This window comes from Haliaeetus leucocephalus, unplaced genomic scaffold (genome assembly GCF_000737465.1).
Source record: "Haliaeetus leucocephalus isolate CR32 unplaced genomic scaffold, Haliaeetus_leucocephalus-4.0 Scaffold933, whole genome shotgun sequence".
Lineage (NCBI taxonomy): Eukaryota > Metazoa > Chordata > Aves > Accipitriformes > Accipitridae > Haliaeetus > Haliaeetus leucocephalus.
Genome location: NW_010973369.1, coordinates 2,272,674 through 2,295,803, shown reverse-complemented (window position 1 = coordinate 2,295,803; position 23,130 = coordinate 2,272,674). Strand labels below are relative to the sequence as shown.

At 40.0% G+C, this 23,130-nt stretch overlaps 1 protein-coding gene across 1 annotated transcript in view; it reads right to left on the bottom strand.

Moving 5' to 3' along the window:
* PTPRT (protein tyrosine phosphatase, receptor type, T) overlaps positions 1-23,130 on the bottom strand; it is a 350,042-nt gene that overhangs the window by 133,240 nt on the left and 193,672 nt on the right. Inside the window, exons 7-8 of the mRNA XM_010584069.1 lie at positions 21,776-22,072; positions 20,317-20,426 (exon numbers count right to left, since the gene is read on the bottom strand). Of these exons, the coding sequence (XP_010582371.1) occupies positions 20,317-20,426; positions 21,776-22,072 (407 nt within the window). The remainder of the gene's footprint in view (positions 1-20,316; positions 20,427-21,775; positions 22,073-23,130) is intronic.

Sequence of the window (23,130 nt, the reverse complement as noted above, 5' to 3'; positions counted from 1 at the left end):
TGATGTTTTCAGTTGTTGCTAAGTCAAGGATTTTTCAGCCTCTGATGCCCAGACAGCAAGAAGGCTGGAGGGGCACAAGAAGTTGGCACAGGACACAGCCAGGGCACCTGACCCAAAGTGGCCAACGGGGTATTCCATACCATGTGATGTCACATCTCATATAGGAACTGGGGGGAGTGGGGGCGGGGGATTGCCACTTGGGGATTAACTGGGCATCGATCAGCGAGTGGTGAGCAATTGCACTGTGCATCATTTGTATATTCCAATCCTTTTATCATTACTGCTGTCACTTTATTAGTGTTATCATTATCATTATTAGTTTCTTCTTTTTATATTCTATTAAACCGTTCTTATCTCAACCCACGAGTTTCATTTCTTTTCCCGATTTTCTCTCCCATCCCACTGGGTGCGGGGGGGGGAAGTGAGTGAGCGGCTGCGTGGTGCTTAGTTGCTGGCTGGGGTTAAACCACAACATGATCTGTTGGATTTTCCTTTTACTTCATCTGTAGGAATATAGTCAACCATAAGTTGTGTTCATCGGATAATCCATTAGATGGGGTCTATCTCCTTTTCTTTGTTCTCCACACTAGCAGCCACATTCCGAGCAGTCTTCACTCCACCCCTTTTTTTTATCACTAAATTCCTTGTGATGTTCCAAAGATTCTTTGGATTAGTTTAGGTTGCATTAAGAGACATCACAGTTAAAAGAGTCTCAAAAGATGAAGTTTAAAATAGTCCAATTTATTGTTCCAACTCCCCCTTTAGGATAATCTAGCTCTGCTTCTTCTTTCCCTTTAATGAGCTGTAAAATCAAGCATGAAGCTGTCAAAGAGTCCGACTAGCTCCATCTCTGCTTTATAAATAAGAAGTAAAATCTCTATAAGAACTGTACTTCAACTCTTTGGTCCCTCCTGTTAGAGCCCTCCACCTTGGCAAGGATCTTTCCTGGCCTCCATGAACACCACTGGGAACTTACACTAGGTCTGTCCTAATTGGTGCAATTTGGTCCTTCCCCTCCCTACCCCCAACTCTTGAAGTGTTTTGAGGGGGCAGAAGTAAACAGCTTGGCTTCTCACTGACACTGTCACAAAGTGCCAAGAAAAGCCATGTTGCCAACATCACTGCTGTGTCAACGTCTGGACACAGAGCTGGAGTGGGTGGCAGAGAGGCAGAGCAGCGGCACCTTGACAAGCAACCAGAGGAAGCCAAGAGTTTTTAACTTGTCATGGTGAGGAGGTGAACAAGGTTAATTGTCACAGATGTAGACTTAAACTTCGCGTGCTGTGAATCACAGAATAAAACTAAACTTGAAAGGCCCAGGCACTTTTCAAAATGTACTTCATTAGGTTTCAATTATAAAGGCAAAATTAGAGGACAACAGAACAAGAAACAGTGGATGTTTTCTCTGATGAAGAAAATTTTGCTCCGTCTTTAAGGCATTTCTTTTAGTACTCTCTCCCAACACCATCCCATATTTCCAAACACTGTAACCCTAAGCCATGCCTCCTGTACTGCAAGATGACTGCAGCAGGGCAACAGGAGCAAAAGGCAGAAAGAACCCCCTCAGTCTCTGAATCCAGTCTTTTGCAACCCCAGGCAAGTATGTAAAGGACACTTAGTCACAGTGATTCATGCAGCACATCGTTCCAATGCCACCCTCCCCTCCGTCCATCCAGAGTACACTTTCTAAATCCTGACATCCTTTTTTTTTTCCTCTGGATGCTTGACACTCTACAGGCTATTTTAAAGGTGACCAAGAAAAACAGGCCAGCCAGGATAATTAAATTTGCTGTACAGTGGTCTGCACCTGCATAAAAAATATTTCAGGGAAATGAAGTAGTCCAGGGGTTTACACAAATCAAAACCAGATAAAGTACACATTCCTGTAGCACTCACCAAAAAAAGGCTTCAAAAATCTAAATGACAACATTAGAAAAGCTATGTCTGTTTGTGGTCAAGCTTGAGCTGTAGCTTCAACAAAAAAGCCCTTGATTAGTGCGGGCCTATATTTTCTGATAGTCTCAAGTGATTCACAGTTTCAACCTCAAAGCCTATAACGGTTCAGCCCTGAAGAGCATAAAAATAATCATTTGTTACTGGACATATCAAAGCTGTGAATACAGTATTTTATGCCGTGTTCTTCTAGCCTGATTTCAAGATTTTACAGACCCCTTATATGAGTTCTCCAAATCTAGTATGTCAGTTGAAAGATGGCAATAAGTTTCAAAAGGGAAACATAGAAACATTATGTTTAGCCATACCTAAAAGATAAATAAAACACCTTCAGGTAGCTGCTGCCAAAACTAACCCTGAAAAAAATATCAGGGCATTTTATAGAAGGAAAAAGATCCTATATTGACATTTTGAGCTTGCTACAAAGTACAATTCAAACAGACTTACCAGCTGCTCCTGAACTTACTGCCATATTAGTGCCTTTTACCAACAAGCATTCAGACTCTGAATAGTAATAATGAGAATGTGAATTTGAATGAGGCTCAGCCTAGGCTCCTAAGTCTAAAACATGAGTAGGGTAGCATCAAAATGTGGCAAATTAGAGTGCAGACACCTGGTCCTGAAAAGTCATGCAGAAAACTTAGTTTATACTGCTTCTCCTTGTTTCTTATTAAAATAATTTGGAGGCTTGAAAGTGAAACAGATTTATGAATTCACTAGGGAGCTGCAGAGAGTCATCACAGTAATGGAAAGGCAGATTTTTTTATTGATTCAAATTAAGGGTAATTTATTGAAAAAAAGCCATGATTTGCATGAAAGACATTGCCTAAAGACACAGCAGTCTAAGTGTGTTTTGATATATTTTATGCATACACATACACACACAGACTGTTCAGTGCAATTCTGCTAGCAGAGGGAATTAGCTAGCAGTACTGCTCTGCAGTCCTTTCTTCAGCTTATGACCATCCAGCAAGATAAAACCAATCGGTCATAAGATCTTACTCTGAGATAACTCAAACCTTACACGCTTCAAGAGAAGCCTCCCCTCTCTTTTACTCTATCATGAGCAGCCTGGTCATTCCTATCCATTCTGTCCCTCCCAAGCAATGAAACCTAATTGTCCTATGGCTTCAGTGAGTCCCAGGACACCCCATCAGCTGTCTTTGTCCTTACAGGAAATTTGAGGTGCCTTTGTTACACTGCTCTTGGCCCTGGGAAACAGAGAAAATCTGAACTATCCCAGGGAGACCAGGTTACCACAGAGGACATTTGAGCGTAGGTCTCATTCCCCAAAATATTGGTGTTTTCTATATCAAAACCATTTGCCAAGGGAAGCCTATTGCTTCATGGGGAAGCTCAAGCCTTCCAGGTTTGGCATTTCTCAAACCTAGATTTGAATCTTCAATTATAAACCTAGACAAATTGTGATGCTAGAAAAATTACAGCAGTCTTAGAGAATCTCTGGGGCACTCATGTGCACCTCAACGTATGAACACGCCAACGTTTCCTAACCTAAATGCTCCATCTCCTTTTCAGTGCCAGGTTCCCTACAGCCAGAGTTACAGGGACAGTGCCATGGGCTACAAACACCAGGATTCAACTGGAGTACCAGTGGGACTACGTGGGCATAGCACTGGTGATAAAGAACAGCATGTCTTTCCTCATCCTCCTCAGCTGTGTCAAGGAACAAGATTCCCAGGTGCTCCTACCACCATCGACTCCCCTGAGATAGCTACTGGAACACTGGATTCCCTTCCCCGGCTCTTGAGACTACAAGCCCATTTCTTCCAGAGCTCCTCACTACTAAGCATTCATGATTATGAGAAAATTTGTTGCAAATAACTGAGTCTAAAACACCAAAAGAAAGGCACACTGCATTTACCTGCCTTCACCACGTTACCTTGCTGTCGTTACTCCTGTCAGACCACAAGCAATTTTGTCAGAAATTTAGTCTCTGTGAACAGGCTATTTGTGCAGCATACAGGGCACGCGTGCAAGTTATTGATCTCAGTAAGCTAAATTTTCACAAGGGACTTAAGCCAGTTTCAATTTGCGTGTACATGCTCTGAAGACTCCAGGATTTGATAGAAGCAATTACTCTCCCCAAGCCACAGAGTGGCTCGTTTGAACAGACTCTAAAGTTTGCATTTTGCCATTTGCATACGTAGAGTTTAATACCAGAGAAGTACGTAAACAGGAAAGTTAGCTTTATGAAAATCTGGCTTTTGGGGAAATTGCTCTGTGGAAAACAATAGTAAAAAGCAGGATCCAATGTAAATCTTACAGTGAAGGGAAAAAAGCCACTTGCTACATGACTAGGAAGACTGCATGAAATGCTGAGGAGCCTCTTACAAAGGCAAATTATCACATGGCGTAGATGGCAAAGGGATCATTTACATTCCCAGTTCGTAAAAAGCAGTAATTAATACAGCTAGAGAAAATGTAAAATTTAATGAGTAACTGAAGTGTTCAAACAAACTGCCAGTTTAATAAAGCTGAATGACAGGGCCAAAGTGTTGGGAGTAAAATCCCAAGGTTCTGTTAGTAGAGAGAAAATTCATGGATCGACTGAGAAAAAGAAAAGGTGATTTAGAATCAAAGGAAATAATTACTCTTCAAATAAATAAGAATTAGAATGAACATTTATATTGTCTTTTCTTCCCCTCTGAATGTCTCCAAAACTCAGATTTATTTTAGCTTACATACTTAGCTAATTAAAGCTCTAAAAATAATATAAATTTTTATGGGCCATTTCTCGAGAAAACTAGCATAACTTAGAACAGACCCAGGCACTTTGATTATTGCATCAAGTTTCTATTAGTTTTCATGGTGTAATAAATTTTTAAAAAATTGCCTCCTGCTGATCTAATTATGATCCTATTTTTAAGCAATTTTTAAAAATCAGAAATGTATTGCAGACATTCATTCTTAATGGCTTGAATTTAATAAAAAAATGCATTGAAGTTGGCAAAGAAAATACTGAACCAAATTCTCAGCCAATGTAAAGAGGAAAACCTTACTGAAGTTGGTGTTAGCAGAGTCGGGCTGTTTGTATGAGCTGGTCATTTTGCAGAAACCCCAATCTCTCCAGCTGCCAGCCTTACAAATTCACTTTTTACTCTAAGTGCCAAGTTGAGTCCAACTCTTCTTATGTCTCACTAATGTTGGCTCTGCAGGCCAAATCTGACCGATGAGTCTTTTTTCAAACCCTGTTTCTTTGAATTGAGTCCCACAAACCCAATGTGACCAGTACATGACAAAGAGCCATGGGGAAGCACAGGACATTGCTGTAAAGCAGTGGGTGTGTAAGGCTGACAACTGAAGTTTTTACTCCTCACAACATGAAGCTAAAATGTCCATGAACAAGACAGGCTTATTCCCTCCAGAAGTATTCGTTTACACAGAGATTTCTCACAGCAGCATCTACCTTCCCAGATGATGTCCACCCACTATGTACAAGCTACATACTGTCACTAGTAGATCCAAAGAGAGCTACTGTTCATAACTTGCTTTCGGCAGGTCCAAATATTCAGGTAACTATTAGAATGAGAACGGTGAGACAGATCTAATCACAGCGGGCCTAGGACAGTGTTGTACAAGTGAAGATGCAATGTGAAAACATACCCATCATGGAAACAGACTGACCCCAAAATGCCGATAACATTAACAGAATTAAGACAAGCCAGAATTACTCTTTAGAAAAGTACCACTTTGCATTCACTCAGCATGTCATCATAACCTCAGAATACCTCCCAAAATAAGAAACAGTGCTCCTGTAATTAGGATACAGATAAGCATTTTCATTCCAGATATGTTTATCACGTTAGAAGTATGGTACAATGAGTACTCTAAGTGGGAAGAGAAGTAATGCAAGTAAAAGAGCACAAGCTACACTCGTGACACAAAGTCATTATTTTATAGTCTCTGATGTCTGCATGACCTGCTGCTCACAGACCTCATCTGCAGAAAGAGCACTCTTACCACTCTTACAGCAATGAGGACCTGCTTAGTTTCAGCTACTGGCATGTACGTGGGCTTTTTGTTCACCCTTTTTTCACTCTCAAGCACAGCTACTTTTATTTTTACCATCATATTGACAAAAATCAATGAATAAGAACATGGCTGCTAGAAACACTTATGTTAGAGACACCTGGATACAAGATAAGGTCCACCACACAGATTCTCCCTTTGCAGTGTCTGTAACACCCAGAAGAGGCTAAAGAAATGGTAACATTTCCAAGGAATAGTACTGGCCAGGGACCACAGCTACAACCCAGGAATCAAGGGAAGAAAAGCCTGTTTTGGTTAAGAGCTAAGCAAAACCAACAATGAAACTTCAAGTCTGCTGTTGTTAGATAAGTCTACCATCATAATTCTTTAGAAATTGGATGCAGATGCTGCAACTCAATAGCCAAAGCTGTTCTTACAGTGTATCTGTTCTGAAAGTGATGAGCCCAGAAATCTCTCTAGAAGTCAGACTTAAATCAGATTTAGATAGATTTTCACACAGACATCTGCAAAGAGATTCAGGTTCTTGAGCTACAAAACTATATCTAGCCATCAACTGAGTTTCCAAATTTTTAAAAGAAGGCAGGAACCCATCAGCTCTTAGGTGGTCATAGCTTGTCCCTTCCTCAAATGCATGACAATGGCTCCTTAATGTAGCAGATTCTTGGCAGTAATGTTAAACTTCATTTAATTGCAGAAGATTGCAATGATACCTAGCAATAGTCCCATCCACTGAAGCATGTTTCTCTCTAGGGACTTTAGTGTGAAAAGGAAAAGCTGTTGAACAGAAGGCAACATATCTTCCTCTACATTTAAATCCAGGGACATATCTGCTTACAATGTCTAGAAGAAACAAGTGCCACCTCAGAAAAGAGCTCTGTCACCTCCTCTGTTACCTCCTTCAACAAAATAATGGCTCTCTGAGGGGCAGACAAGGCTGAATGAGTTGTACCAGATTGCAGTGCATTTAGCTGCTGGCAATATTTATAATCAGTAGTTTATATGCAGAAATATTTATAAACAGTAAATTTAGAGATTGACATGTTGCTAAGAGCTGTACTAACCATGTCACAGAGTACACTGCCCAAATCCTGCATCCCCTAAGGTGAGAAGAAGATGCAAGAGAAAGTGTTCTTCCCATAAATTAATACTGGTCCTCTTTCAGTATGAAGTCCCAGAAACATTATCAGCAGGAGCTCCCAAATTTTCTGAAGGTAACTAAATGAAAAATAAAATGCATCTCTACCTTCTGAAATGCCACCTTTCTTTTCCAGCTGTTACTATGGAGCATGAAAATTAACTCAAAGCTGTTAATTGCTTTTGCAATTATTTTATTCCACTCTGCTTACTTGGGGAGACAGGTAAGAGACATGCATTGCACATGATGCAAACACTTGAGTGCTCAGGGACAGTGTGTCTGCATTTTGCTGTAAAGACATGCAGCAAGCAGGTCTCCTAATGAGATCAATATAGTACAACAGTAACACTTTATTGGTCAAGAGTTTCTGTCGGTTTTCTCATCTCCACTGACATAGCATGTGAGTTCAGAAAAGACCTGTAATAGACTTTTGAAAACTGAGAATCCCCTGCCCAGATGGCAGTTCTGCCAATCTTATCCAGGACTCAACCTGCAAGCAGCCTTGTAACACAGATAGATCAGCAAACACAAAACACTTTCTCTTAACCACCTACACATAGACCTATACACAGACGGTTTGGTATGAGTGTAAAAACATTGCTGTCCTAGTGTGTACCATAAATATTACTATTGGTACAAGAAGGAGGCTTTCTCCAAAAAACAGATCCTGTCATTCTTAAAGGATCTGCTGTGCACAACAACAACTGGCAGGGTATTTTATTTCTATGCTTACCTAATTTGAGACAGCACTGAAAATCCTATGTGGAACTGCAAACATGTTCAGCTTCAACATGTTTCAAGTCATGTACCAATAGAGAGGAACCACTGTTGGGTTTATCTTATTCTTAATTGATTAATCACAGGCAAGACTTCCACAAGAAGTGTGTGCCCCCAGCATATCATTAAGGATTATGTTCACAGATACTCTGTTCAGACAGCACTGTGTTAAATCCCAGCAAATAATTTGGTCACCAAGATGTGCGTGGAGCCCTTTAGGAGTAAAGCTGCTAAAACAATTATGTAATTACATGAAAATCAGTGGGTAAACTGCACATCTTGATTCTTTCTAGGCACAAAAAAGCTTCACTAGGGCTTCCTCTTTATCTCAGATTTGTTTGAAAAAAAAAAAAGAGCCATTGCTACCATGCTTCCACTATTAGAAATGTCAAACGCTTTGACATAATTTTCTTCTCATGCCATTGAGGAGCTCAGAGTAACGAAGGAAAACACCAAGATGTCCATGCAGCAGACAGAACTGCAGCTCATTGATACCATTTCGCCACATGACAACAATTACCAAACCACTGCAGCTGCAGGGAATTTCTCATGGTCCAGAAAGGCTCTTCCAAAGGTCCACAAAGTCCACTGTCTTTATTTAAATCTGTCAGTAAAGCAGCTAGAAATAGATGTCCCTCTGTTGCTGCTGTTGAGATTACACAAGTTAAACTAGTAGCAGGTAACAAGGGATTTCCTCAAAGCTCTTTCATAAGCAGCTTTCTTGGTACTTATTACCATGACAGAGGAAACTGAGAGTCTAAGAAACTCAGCTGACAGCACAGCAGACCTTTGCCTCAGGCAAAGCAGAATGAATTCCCCTCGTTCCCAAGTCAATGTAATTTATAGCCCAGGGCTGTGTCTCATTACTCCTGCCCAAGCCAAGGTTGTTCGAACTTCAGTGTCAGTTGAGCAACAGACTTGTCTCTTGCTGGCACTCCTCTGAAAGGGGAGCTATGGTTTTATTTAGCTGGAAATCTGGTATACTGTATAGACAAGTTTGGAAAGAAGAGATGTTGTTTCTGGAATGTGCAGCGTTACAAGACAGATTTTATAAAGTATAATGAGAGAGAAAGATTACAGTATCCAGGAAAAGGATTGAGTTACATCTACCGAGCAGCACTGTTTGCTCGGCAGCAGTATGGAGGAGTTCACAAAGTTCATCCTTAATAAGGTGAGGATGTAACTTTTGTGTGGATAACCTGAATAATTTCTAATTTGTCTGTGTCCTAAATAAGAAAATGGCAAGTTAATAATGCTGTATACACATTTTTTCCCCTCTAAATTTAATACAAGTTTAACACTGTCACAGAGACAGATAAAGTTAAATAGCTCAGAAAAACCTTTTGGCTCAGTGGAAAATGGAACTGTATCAAGCACTAAAAGGAAAAACATCCTAGCCAGTAACATGCAGGAGTTCTGTGTGCATGACTTGTGTTTGTATTTCTCTTCTCCAAAAAACAAATTAATAATTATTCTGCAGCCACAGGCCCCTTGTGGTCTGTGCAAAAGCAAACAAAACAAACAATGCCCCCACCCCGCCCCTGCATCCCATCGCTCTGCTGCTGGTATTCTAGCTACAGGAAGAGCTGGGGGTTGCAGGTTGGAGCAACCATCATTCCCACCTTCCACCAGTCCTGTACAGGAGCTCATGGTTGGAGAAGAGGCCTGAACTTGCCCTGCAGTTTGGCGGACCACATTTCTGACTTTTCCAAAGTCACCAAAGCGAGCCTTAGAGAAAGATCATTCATTCTAAAAGACAACATAAATCTAGATAGAAGCATCTTTTGCTGTTTCAGCAGGGTTTTTTGTTTTGGCTTGGGTTTTTTTTATTATACATTTTCTAGTTTGTGTCCCCCCTCAGAGTTTCTACCCGAGATAAGGGCCTTGTAGGAGCATTTTAAGGAAGACAGCAACAGCCTTGCTTTTCCTGATTCCTTCTTATGAACTTTAGAGTTAGCCCACGAAAGCTTGGGGACTAAGAAACCACTTCCACCAGAAGAAGTGTTTCAGACTGAAGAATGACCATGAATTGGGAACACTTCAACAAAAAATACAAAAAAGTTGGAGATGTTAAAACTTCCAGGGACGAGACTCAGGTTAAGAAGTTGCTCCTATAATTTTCACTGGTGGGTTGATTTTGGATTTATTTTGAATGGATTTCCACTTATGTTGAAAGACCAAACTATTTATGAAATGAGGGAGTTTGAAACAAGAATGAAATTCTATGAAGACAGGGCCAGAATTTTCTGCAGGTATCTGAAGAGGAATATTCTTCATTGCCCCAAAACTGTATCTTCACAGCACCCCCTTTTTTTAGCTCCAGAAGAAGAGAGAAGCCAACTCCAATATCGAAGAGGACACCACATTAATGAGACTCTTTCTCATCTCTCCCTTCTGTCAGACTTTTATGATTCCTATAGCTCCTTCATTACCTGGTCATCACCACTGCTGGTTTTGTCATTCATCCAAGCTCCCTTGTATACAGCCAACAGCCTGGGCATCTTTGTCCTAAATCACCATGCTTTTCACTGGATGATTAGGAAAACAAAACAGGGCTTGCTGAACCTGTTGTGCCCTCAAATTCTGATTTCAAGGTGATTTGTGCTCCCTTCCTCCTTGGTTTGTGAGAATAGGAGGGGAAGCAAAAAGCTCTCTTCTTTTGTGTGCTTGGAACCAAATAAGGAATTAACTTGCCTAGCACAGTATCTGCTCCGAAGTGTACGGTACGTCAGGGGGACAATCAATTTCATGGTTCTATAAAGCTGATTGAAACATGATTACATAGCAAGCCATGGGCTCTTTTTTCTAAGACTCGCCAACCGCCTGTGCTTCTTAGGAACAATTACTACCGCAGGTGACTTCGGATTGCAGCTGGGATGGACATTAGTTTCAATCTTATCAGGAAGTTTCAGACATTTGGGGTACAAGACTAAAGTTAATTGCACCAAGTGTTACACAAAAGGAATAATTTGAAGAAAGTTATCTTCTAATGAACAGGAAAGAGTTAGTGAACAGGTTAGTGAACAATCCTTCTCCTGTATTGGACTTCAGAACTAAAGAATATATTTTATGACCAGATGATTGGCCTCATTTTCCATCTTAAAACTCAGCTTAAGCCAGGCAATTATTGCTACTTACATCCCACCCCAGCCCACTAAATTTCAACCAGGAAATGGGAGGAAGCAAAGGCCTTTCATTTTTCCATTCTTGTACTACTTCTTTTCGGAGAAGGTTAAGGGAGAGCTAAACAGCATTTCTTCAAGTTATATTTAAGGCTGGCAACATGTGAAAGACTAAAAGCCCTGAAGAATAAAGTCCTTTAATTTAGTCACAGCACAAGCACAACGTGGTTGGTAACAGTATAAAAAGCCATGGCGCAGCTCTAGGAATGAATATGGAAGTTAACCTACGGAGACCCTGTGAATAAAAGAGGCCCATTTGCTCCCTAGCCTATTTACTGTGAATCACGCAAACACAGAGTCAATTAAACCTGAATACAAACACAGACAACATGCATACAAGACAGGATATAACATGGTCCTACACCCAGGCTTGCTCTTCACGAGGAACAGGGATAGTAGGGGTGAGAAGACTCATCTGCTCTGCTTGCTTAGACTCCTTCCTCCTGTGTTCATACTTCCTTGGGACTTTATTGCTTTTTGTTTTCTATAAATAAAACTAAATTTAATGTCTATGAGAAAGGGAGGAAGAATGGAGTAGGTAACAAAGCAATTGGGAGCACCTCAGTAATGTATTCAGGCCATTAAGGATTTCATTAGGTTTACTAAAAGGTCATTAATGATAAAATATCTTCTTTTATTTTACCTACTTTCTAAACATTATAGTCTATTCTGCCATTCAAGCTTGCACCCCACTGACATTAATTAGCATGCTATATATTAAGGAGAGTTTTTAATGAGCTGTTATTTCATATGATTTTATTGGAGAGCCTCATTGTTCAGTTTAATAGCAGAAAATGACAACTATAGAAATTGCTTTGATAGGACTGCAGCATTGAGGGGGTTTTTCAACCTCCATACTTGTTCCTCCATAGTTAGTTCGTGAGGCTGAAAGCACTGCTTAATATATCTCATAGCTGGTTTGCCATGCTACACTGGACATAGAGAAAGCTGTGGGCAATGAACAAAACCCCAAACCAACACAATGGAGTACTAACAACATCACTTACATCTGCTCTGTTTGCTATACACCATAAAGTAACAGAAGCAAGACCCACATACGTATAAAATTTTTTTCCCACATTTATAGATAAAATATCAATCCTAGCTATTATGGTAGCTGATAATTTTAAGAGCAGATATTTTTAGTCACTTAAATCTTAAACAAGCCATTTGTGCTTACTTTCCAAGTCAAGCGTCTGCCTCGCCCTAAGTTGCTTTTCACAATTTCAGCCAAAAACAGTTGAATTAGAAACAAAGGGAAGAATAAGGAATCCAGTACTTCTCGCTGTGCTAAAAACCTAGCAGCTCCAGCATCCTTCTGAAAGCCATCCCACCCTTGCTGTCAGCAATACCACCTGGACAGGGAGAGCAGAAATCAGGAAAAAATGTTAAAAAACGGGGAGGGCAAAAGCAGGACACAAAAAGGGAAGCAAGGGACTCAAACTGACAGAGACTGGTAATGAGATTAGGGCACAGAAAACTAAACCCAAACCCAAACCCATCCTGTCCACTGGATGGCAGGATAATAGTTAAAGACTGGGTCTAATGCACACGCACAAAGGACAGCACTAAGATTAATTTCCCAAACGGAAGCATAATGCTGGCATCTCCTCTTTTTGAAGGCAATGGGAAGATCACCTTGACTGGCTTTTCCTCTTTTACACAGTTCCTCAGTTGCACCAATTAACAGGATAAAGCCATCACTTCTGGATTTTTCAATCCTATCTATTTGCTAAATTAAGCAGTACTTAAGATGAAAGGGAAATAACCATCTAGGGAGGAAGTACAAACACGTATCTGTAGTTCGCTTTCAACTTAGTTAACTACTACATTTTGGTAAGCAAGATATTGCAAGATTTGAACATGGAATTGTTAAAAAGCTCTATGTATATCACCGTAACTGCACAGGCACACTGGCACTTGAAAAGATTAGATGGAAGAAATGGGATTAAGAATCAACTGTTTTCCTGGATGAGCAATAAAGAGAAACAGCATGTCCGAATAAAAAAAGAAGAATAGCCCAAAACTGTATTTTTTCTAGAAAACAAAATAAACTATTGGAAGGTAGAAAGACAAGATGTTCACATATCCACAAAAGGATTTTTTAAATTTGAACTTCCTTATAAGAAAGAATAAGGATTTGGGTTTGGGGTTTTTTTTCCAGTTCTTTTCACTTAATTTGGCTTAGAAAGAGCCCAACATGCACACTAAAATAATTCAGTTCCTTCCTTAAAAAAAAAAAAAAAAAAAGTTTTGTTGTAGCCAAATATCTTTTCTCATTTGCATTAGATTTATATTACTGCAAGTCTATTGGCTTCAAAAGAACAATAAAAAGGTAATCAAAGAAATTGTTGTGCTCAAGGGACCGTATTATGCTTTTATTTCTGGAAAGCTTGATCAAGCAATTTTTTTTTAAACAGTTGATTCATACTATTTATAACACAAGTATGCTATTTACCTGGAGGTTGTCATACATTTAAAAAAACCCTGACATCTGAGTTTCTCAACAAACCCTCTCATTTTCTCATCAAGATGTTACAGGAAACCATAAGATTTAAAAGAGCATCAGTAACAAATGCTTCCAAGTTAAGTATATCTTGCAAGTAACAGTGAGTGAGTAGCGCACAATTAAGAATCCTATATAATTTGAAGAAGTTTGTTCAAAAGCACTTTAAGGTCTTCATTCAGAAAAGTATCCCTAATTAGGAAACCATTTAAACATTTCCTAGTTTTAAAGTTGTGTTAAACTAACACAGAGAAACAACAGCAGCAAAGATACAGCAGGCTCTCTTCAACAGGGTTTAGCACCTGAGTAAACAGCCAGACAGCCTGCATCTGGTGCATTCTCCCTGCTGCTGCCCTCCTTAGATGTAAGGAGCATGAACAGGCAGCAGAGTCATTGCCCTAGTACGTACAAGACAGACAGAGCAGAGCCTAATTCCTATTATCCCCACATCAGCTATAAATCAACACGGCTCCAACTGACTTCAATTCTGCCACGGGATTTTATGTTTCCAAACGTGATAGGGGAAGGAAAGCCATCCTGTTTCACCAGAACAGCAGCTGCATATGTTGGCTTCTATATTATTGTGCACAGGTAAATTAGGTTTTCCTTGCAGCATCAGAGAAGCCATCTTAAATGCCCGGTGTATGCCAGGAGGGTCACTCAAGCATATACTAGAATTCTAGGGCTGACAGGGAGCTTATAAACCATATTACTTTATTAAACAGCATGGAAGGGGGAAAAGATCTCTCTATGGGATTCTGCTGACTGAAAGAAAAGATATTTCTTGTCACCTTGTGCTCCTCAAATTTCACCAGAAAGCTGTCTCACTAAGCCCTGCCTTGTCCCAGAAACAGAACAACAGGGTTTGTGGCTGACATGGCATCCCAACCTGCCAAAAAGTGAGCAATGCTCAGATTTACAGCGTTTCTCAATTGCAAAAAAAAAAGAAAAGATAATAAATCAGTGCAATCAGCACCATTCATTTTCCAAATTCCAGCCTGAATCCTGACTAAGTGGGGCCCAGAACATTGGCAGCATCTAACCAACCTGTCTACCAAGAGCTCAGTAAATACTACAGTCAGCAACGATATAATAAACAACTTCTCTTCAGCTAGCCCAGCCCTCTTCCAGTGCAATTCTGCACAAAAAGCCATTAACTACAGAACTAATGTAGCTGGGTATATATGCACGGCTTTCCTTACATGTAATTGAGAGGATGACGCAGCCTAATATAGAGCTGACAGAGTTTCAAACTTGAACAGATTATACATGGCCACACTGTTTTGTTGCTAGTTTAGATTATTAAAGAATTCTAATTCAACATAGTACCGATGCAGTAAAACACTTATTCTTCTTGTAATTGACTTTCATGGACTCTGGACAAACAATATACTGCATTACAAGACACCGTATAAATCTGGTGCCAAAGGAAAACAACATTAGTGCTGCAGATGAGCAGAGAGTAATATCCAATTGTGTGAAGACTGCATTGTCAAATGCCTGTACAGAAGAGTGATAAAGCTAAGACCGAATATACAATCCTTAATTGATCATTTCCTGGGTTTTGAGCACTTAACAGTGTCTCCTTAATGTTCTCTTAATGTTCGGCTAAATGCAGCAGCCAGCTGCGTGTAGCATGGACTTCCTTCAGTGCACACTTAGTGAGCTTAAGTGAGAAAGCTTCGTCCCAGGAGTATCGTGCATCCACAGAATGCAGTTGAGAAGCTGTAACATGATTGATTTTCATGGGAACATTCAAAGCCACTTCTCACCGAAGGCAATTTCCGAGAATTGTCATCTTTCTACTATTTCGACTGTAGAGCTTTATATAAATTGGTTGCAAGATTTCGTGGTTGTTGCTTTCCTTCTTGTGGGAGCCATTTTTCACTCCTCTTAACCAAAAAAAGCCTTTAAATAAACAAACAAATGACTAAGCCAAGTTGAGTTCCCAACACTTTCAGCTTTTCCAGGAAATCTTTTTTTGCTACACCTTTTAGCAGGGAAGATTTTATTCTAAAAATGTCAGGTTTCATGAAGAGCTTAAAAAAGGGCTATGAATAGAAATGCATGCATATCCATGCAGTGGATAGCTATCACACCAGATAATCATGCTTTGTGTTACAGCTAGTATGCACTTTCAGGGGTCAAAGGTGGAAGAAATTTGTTTCCACCCTATTGTAAATGCAGGCAGCACATCCCCCAAATATTGACCTTATGCATGACCCTCTAAGAGATGGTTTCCATGTAATGACCTCTCCTGCAGAGAAAAAGTGAGTGATGTGATCGAGAAGAAATGGCATATTGGCAACTGGAGAGATGATGAAGGGCATGCTGCAATTTTACATGGCAACTAAGAGGATCTGTAACCTCTGAAGTGCAATTTAAACTCAAATCCACTGGGATTAGTGGAACTAGGCTCTAAGCATCCCATTAAAGAGCTGAAATTGTGTATGAACATCCCTTATATTATTATTCCTGGCATCTAAATAGAGATTTACAGCATTTCAGAAACAGTGACTAAGAAAACAAGCTAGTTAGAAGCTGCAAATGCATCCTTATTTTTCCCAAGACCCATGTGCAACCCACATGGGACTTAATAATCATAAAGATGAGAACATAACTGATTACAAGACTACACCTTAGGATGTTTAAATAGACAGCTTGCTGTTTAAACACTGCCTTTAGGCATGGCTCATTGAAAGGATTTCAATAATCTGAGTGTCATTTTTCCAGCCAAGGAGCTGAATATACTGCAGCCACCCTTTAAATGCTTCTAGGATCGTAATACCTTATAACAATGCCTTCCCCCAAGTAATGTGACAAGTATTTTAGACAGGAATGCTAGGTGGCTTTTTCTCCTTGTTCCCCTTTAAGGGCAAAATAGTCTAAAACCTGACAGTTCTGAGAAATAGATTACACACGAAAAACGTATTTACAAAGGCGAAAGCCAACATCACTTACTGAGTGCACCTGTAAGCTTCTAGCTGCCCAAACAGTGAAATGCAGATATAAATAAGTTTTGTTTATTTACATTTTCAAGGTGCAAGCTTGTGCAAAACATCTGGGTCCACACAAGTATCTGAAGCACTTCAGTTTGGATTATGGAACAAACGCTTGAGACAACCTCATGTCATCCAAAAGCAGAGGAATTTAAGTGCCAAAGCCGGTCCATGAACTTAAATTGGATTGCTTGTTCCTGCAGTCCAATGACAGCATAGGTCCTTCTGCTGTTTAATGGTGGTTTGACTTTACACACACTTAGGATAAAAAAGAAAATACCAAAAAAAACCCCCCCTTTTGTTGCATGTCTTTGTACACACAGGCTTTGAAGCTGAACTCCCACACTGTGTAAGCACAATAAGCAGCATTTGATTATTAGGGATATTAAAGCATAGCAGCTTTTCAGGACTGCTAAAAAAAATAATTCAACAAGTTGTGGTGCTTTCAGTCTGCCAGGAGACTGAAGGGGGGACAGGACTTATTACAATATTATTAGATTCTGCCACTCACAGCTGTCTCTTGTAGTGAGCTGTAATAACACCTCTTTCATGAATGTCACATGCAAAAACATCTCTGTAGAGCATTCTACCCTAACCAATGTACCAGCAAAACCTATTATTGCTGTTTAGCAGTATTTCTATACACAGATTGATCTACTTGCCTCATGTAAGCACCTACACACCTTGAAGCTACCTGAGGACTTGACTAGAGATCTTAAGCTTTTTCTCTGTTGCACAGCTTGCTTGCAACAGCAGCCTGTGCATCTCCCTAATGGCTTACTTGACTGGACAGATCAACTGACACCTACTAACTCAGCATACACTCGTGTTATTAACTGCTTTGCTGTGCTCCCCTAACACCCCCTGAATGAACTGTACCATCACTTGCTTTCTACATGGCTTGTATCCTAATCTTTTCAGCATACTGATTAACTGCTTGCAATTCCCAGAGCTTTCCAAGTTTCCTTGAACAAGAGGTTTCTGCTCCCTAGAAACAGACTGCAATTACATACTGACTTGGGGATCTATAAGGTTCCTTTGTTTAAAAATCCAGCTGTGGCTGTACCCAATGAAACAATTAATTCTCCAACTGAACACAGGGCATTTTTAAACCCGCTTTAAATGCAAGGCTATTGCCACCTTTATTAAAAGACTACAATAGCATTTTGAAGGATAACTCAATCAGAAGGGAATTGTGTAAGTCAAAAAGGTTCATTAAGATCGTTCCATTTTGTTGAGGCACTTTAGAAGTATTCAGTCATTATGAAATTAGTGATTCTGGCTGCCAAATGACTTGTAGAAGATTGCGCTGCTGAATTTCAGCCCAGGTGGCATGTAAGCAGTGCACATGCAGACTGCAACTGCAATTTGTACAATATGGAAGTCTGCCTGGCAGGGAACTGCAAGAATGATTAGGGATCCAAGAAAAAAATCTGTCCCAAGGAAAAGCAAGTGGGATGTAGGTAGAATAGACAGTTTGATCATTTGGAAGCATTTTAGAAGCTTACAACACTTTTTTTTAAAACAGAAATAGAGAGAAAATACAGTATCCAGATACAATGAAACAGATCTTGATGGTGATGGTAAGGAGGCAAATATTGCTTAGGAGGAGGAGGGGGTTTTATTTGTTTTTATTAGGAGGGTTTGTGCCCAAAGGAGTTTGAGACACCATCGCTTGCACAATAGCTACGAGTAAGTCTAGCCAGCTGCTTCCAGGTGTCATGCAGAACTTGACACCACTAACTCAAATTCATAAAGTGATATTTCTTGATCTGTACTTTGCAGGGAATTTTTCCTTAATAAATGTTGGTAGGGTCTTGGGTTTGTTTCTCCCTAATGACAAAGACACAATTGCAGAGTTTCTAGATAGCTGCAAATTTGCTAGCACACCACTGAGCCTCCCAGCTTCTCCTGGTGACAGAGCAGCGCTGCCAGTGCTGGGCTTCAGGAACTATGCTCCCTACAGAGACCTCATTAAAGTAGCGCTGCACAAGTTCATAGTTAGACCTTTTTTCTTCTGTTGTCACTAAAGCCTTCTGCTTCTAGCTGGATCAGTACTGTAAGCCACGGGAAAGAACTGAAAACCAATCAGAGACTAACCACTAGGGTTTTTTTTTTTCCTCTTTAACCAATAGGTCAGCTGAACTGTGTTAAAGCAGTGTAAGGCCGTGATGATACTAAAAGTGGCTGAACCCTGTCTAAAACAACACTTTGGAGGTCACTGCTACTGAGGAATTAGTTTGGTCCTAGACACATGGCATGAAATCTTAAATTAACACCAGTAGAGACAAAGGTGCAGGTTTAAGTATCTATAGTAGGCTAAAGATTAAGCAAACAATAAAAAAGATGCAACTACCTGGACAATACTGGAAGCTTCTCTGTGTTTTTAGGAAGATTAAACTTCAGTTGCAGGTAGCAGGATGAGATGTTTCTGTGCAAAGACCTCTACTTTATTTACTGAGTAATTTCAAAACCAGGATCACCCGTTACTTGGAACAGGTGCTCATATTTGCTTGTGATACAGACGTAACAGCCTGACTATCACCCTGAGAATGCTCTGGCCATCTCTCCAGGTTATGTGTAACTAACTGCTCATCTGTATTTTTATCTCCAGCTGATGAACTTGTCACACAGTGACAGCCAGTGTTAGCAAGGAGATCTAGGAGTGATATAAGACATGCTGTTCCAAACCAAGAAGCTGGATGGGAAGAGGAAAGGAGTAGAACCTCACTGGTGATGGCAGAGTTGCTTCTTGCACCCATGCCATTTCCAAAATAAGTGTACATTCACCCAGCATAAAAGAGAAAGCAAAAAAGTGGTTCTTGCCCCTCTGTATCAGAAAATGCTGCACAAACCCACAGTGAGGATTTTTACATCATCATAAAAGCAAAATTTTTTTCACTTTTTCTAACCTTACTGTGGTAAATGCTGAACCTATAAACTGAAACACACTCAGCCAGCACTGGTGCACCACTTTCCACTATTTAATAAAAGTGCCTTTACCTTCTTTTGTAGAACTGTCTCTCATTTCACATGATCCTCTAAAGCAGTCCTCCTTTCATATTCCTTTTCTGCATATTTGGGTGCACATGATATTATGGACACAGTCTCACCAGAAGCACATGACAACAGTAATTCTTTCTTACCTTAACAAAAAACATCTCTTCTGATACACTTTAAAATCGCATCTAAATTTTTTTTTTTTTTTCGTCCGGCATAGGATGTTCAGTGATTGTCCTATAACGTGCTGCATATTTTGTTTGGTGGCAAGGAAAGTGGTTGGGTTAGATAGATGTATCATTGAAAGATTCAATAAGAACACTATAAGATAAGACTTCATGACTATATTCTGCTGAGACTGCCAGGAAGTGTTATGACTATTGGAAAGACAGAGGGGAATTAGTTGCAGTATTTAGGTATAAAACCTAACAGAAGTTTAGTCTAAGGAAAAAAAGGATATAAAATGGACCTTGGAGATACCGCAGAAGAAGAAAGGGCAGGAATTGAACACCCGAGACATGGGAGAATGTATGGCTCTCATTTTGCCACACATATTGGTAAAGAATTCTTTTCTCTTTTTTGAACTGGAAAACTTTTTCAGTGATAGAAGCAGATTATCTTGAAGATTCTTATCTATTTTAATCAGGCTTCTTTTAGCACCTGCTGAAATGTCTTAGAGCTCTGGATTGGCTTAAACACATATGAGAAGGGCCCTGTGGCATGTATTCCTTGACAACAATCTGTTCTCCTCACCTCATAGAGTGTAATGATGCCATTTGTCTCATTTGGAGGCTTCCACTGAACATAGATCTTCTCTTCAAAAGGTCCTCCCTGGATGGATTCCAAGGGAACAGGTCCAGGAACTACAGGAAAAAAAAAAACCACCAAAAAAATGTGTTAGAAGCTACCACCATGTCCAGCTGCACACACGTCAGAAGACACCAAAAGGCCACCAGAAAGGAAGTTCAGAGCTGAAAATAAAAAAAAAAAAAAAATATATATTAAAAAACCCAAACAAACCCTCAAGGCACTACCATTACCAAGGTACTATCAATATTAAAGGCATATTCTCAACCTTTGGTTCAAATAAGAATACCCTAATCTAGCCACTAAGAGATAAATAAAATCAGAATCCATGAAAATATGAAGCTAATTTCAGTATGTCCTTATTCCAGTACAGCATAGCAGCAGCAGGGAATTTAATTTGTCCTTTGCCACCCACACAGCAGCAAAGCTCTGTCCACCTAAACAGCCACATTGCACTTTGGCATAAAGATGCTACTGGGCTGCACACCTATATCAATATGAAAGATTGGTTTCCTTAGTAAAGTAACAATGTAAGATTTATATTTCATTATGGCTACAAGGCCAGCTAAAAAATCCACCTACTCAAGCAAAATTTTAATGCTGTGGAAGATAACTAACTAAATTCACTCCCAAGCCTGTCTGATAAAAACCCCGTTCATTTTTCTGAAAGACCTGCCATCCTCTTATGTCCCTCCATATGATATACTGGACTGCGAGAGCCACTTTCAGCTGAGAGAAACTTAGGACAGCAACTCCTTACAGCTCTGGCAGAGGAAGAACACTTCTTTTTTAACACATTAGACAGAATGGAGTCTTGTAGTCTATGAGAGTCCTTGGTCTGAAATAGCTCAGATCGGATAATAACACTTTAAAGCTTTCCATCACCACTTCCGGAAAACAGTTCTTTTTTACCAAGAACGGAAGAGTTAGCACCAAATGAATTTAGCTTCTGAGACGTATGTAAAATGCTATGTCCAGAAGATCAGTATTAAGAAAAGCTACACTCTGGAAAGGAAGACATTATACTTGGTTTTGGGACAATGATGTGAAGGCACAAGAAAAATCAACAAATGCCAGGATTACATTTGCCCATATGATAATCTGCTCTGTGGGCCCTGGGTAGTTCAGAACATGACTTCTATAGAATTAAACCTACCGCTGTTTGGTAACTGCTCAGACTGGCGTTTGTCATTTCCAAGCAATTCAGGGATCCTTGCCCTTTCAAGAACATGGCTGTGAAATGGAAATTATTTACACCTACAAATTTTACTTGCATAACACACACACTGTCCAGAGAAGCCATTTATAAGTTTCATGGGACAGAGGGTTATGTTGTTATTTACAACCTGAAAATATTAGTCTTCCCCTAAAAAACAAGCAAGCAAGCAAACCCAACATAACTTACCATCTTCCTCAGTCTGCACAACCAACTCCTCACTTTCCATTTTGCCCTCCGGGTTAGAGAGGGCTAACCTCAGCCTGATGGTCATGAAGGGCCGAAGGCCTCGCAAGGTGTAGTGGGAAGAAGTTTGGATGAGTTCCTCTGCCTCAAATTTTTGCTGGTTAAACACATACTGGTACTGGACTGTGAGATTGTAACTGTGACAGCGGGTCACCGCATAACCAAAGGGCTCCCACTGCAACGTCAGCTGCCGGGAGCGAATATCAACAACTTCTACATTTTGTGGTCCATGGACGGGATCTGTGAAGCAAGCAAAGAAAAAAAAAAAATTGACATTAAGAGAAGCCAGTCATCAATTAATATGCTCCCTTCCATATTGCCAGAGTATCTAAGCACTTCACAGTTCTGAATGTTCTTGTCTTTATGATGTATAAGTGATAGGGAAATGAACGTCAGATCCACAAATGCATTCTGGCTCCTGAGTTTTCCCTGAAAATCCCCTGTCACAGGGCCCTGAACAGTAGTCATGCTCCTGATTCCTGTGAAACCCCACTGAATCCAACAATGGCAGTATGATTCCACCAGTTAAGTAGTGTGAAAGTCGCACTTTCTTCATTCTTATCCCTGCCCCCATTCCCCCCAAAAAAGCTAGTCAATAGTCTACCTGAAAACACCTAAATACCTTGGTGAGTCCAGCCCTAAGTGATGCAAATACATAGGAAATGGCTGCCAGAGAAGGAACGAACTCAAGTCTCTTAGCTTTCCATTTAGCTATGTAGCCCCTACACCCTCCTGCCGACCCTAAACCCATTCTGCTCAGAGGCTAAAGCACAAGTGTGTAAGAATCAAGATTAAGAGCCTGTTACACTTCCAACATCCCAGTGCTACTGCCCCCTCAATCTTTTAAACTCTTGAATGTTCTGGCAATGGAGCATACGAGCAGATCATGCCACTCCTTGAATAAGTTTTCTGAGTCATCTCAACCTTGTGCCAATAAAACTTTTATTTCAGATCATACCAATGCCTTGGCCCCACCAAAGTTTCATTTCTCTTTATTATTCTTTCTACAGTATCTGACTGAGATACAGTTTGAATATTCATGTGTAGGAATCACTTGCACCTGCTGTTCCTTAATTTATTTTTAACAACATAACTGAAATGCTCTGACTACAGACTCTGCCCTTTATATAAAATATAAATGCATGCACCGCTAGACATGCAGATATAAAGAATGAAGGATGAGTAAAATCAGTTTGAGATATGTCAGATGGTAATAATACTACACATGTCATAGTTTGTTTATCTGACATTTCTTCAACTTGTGTAGCTCGTTTTCTTTTTTGCTCAATATATATTTA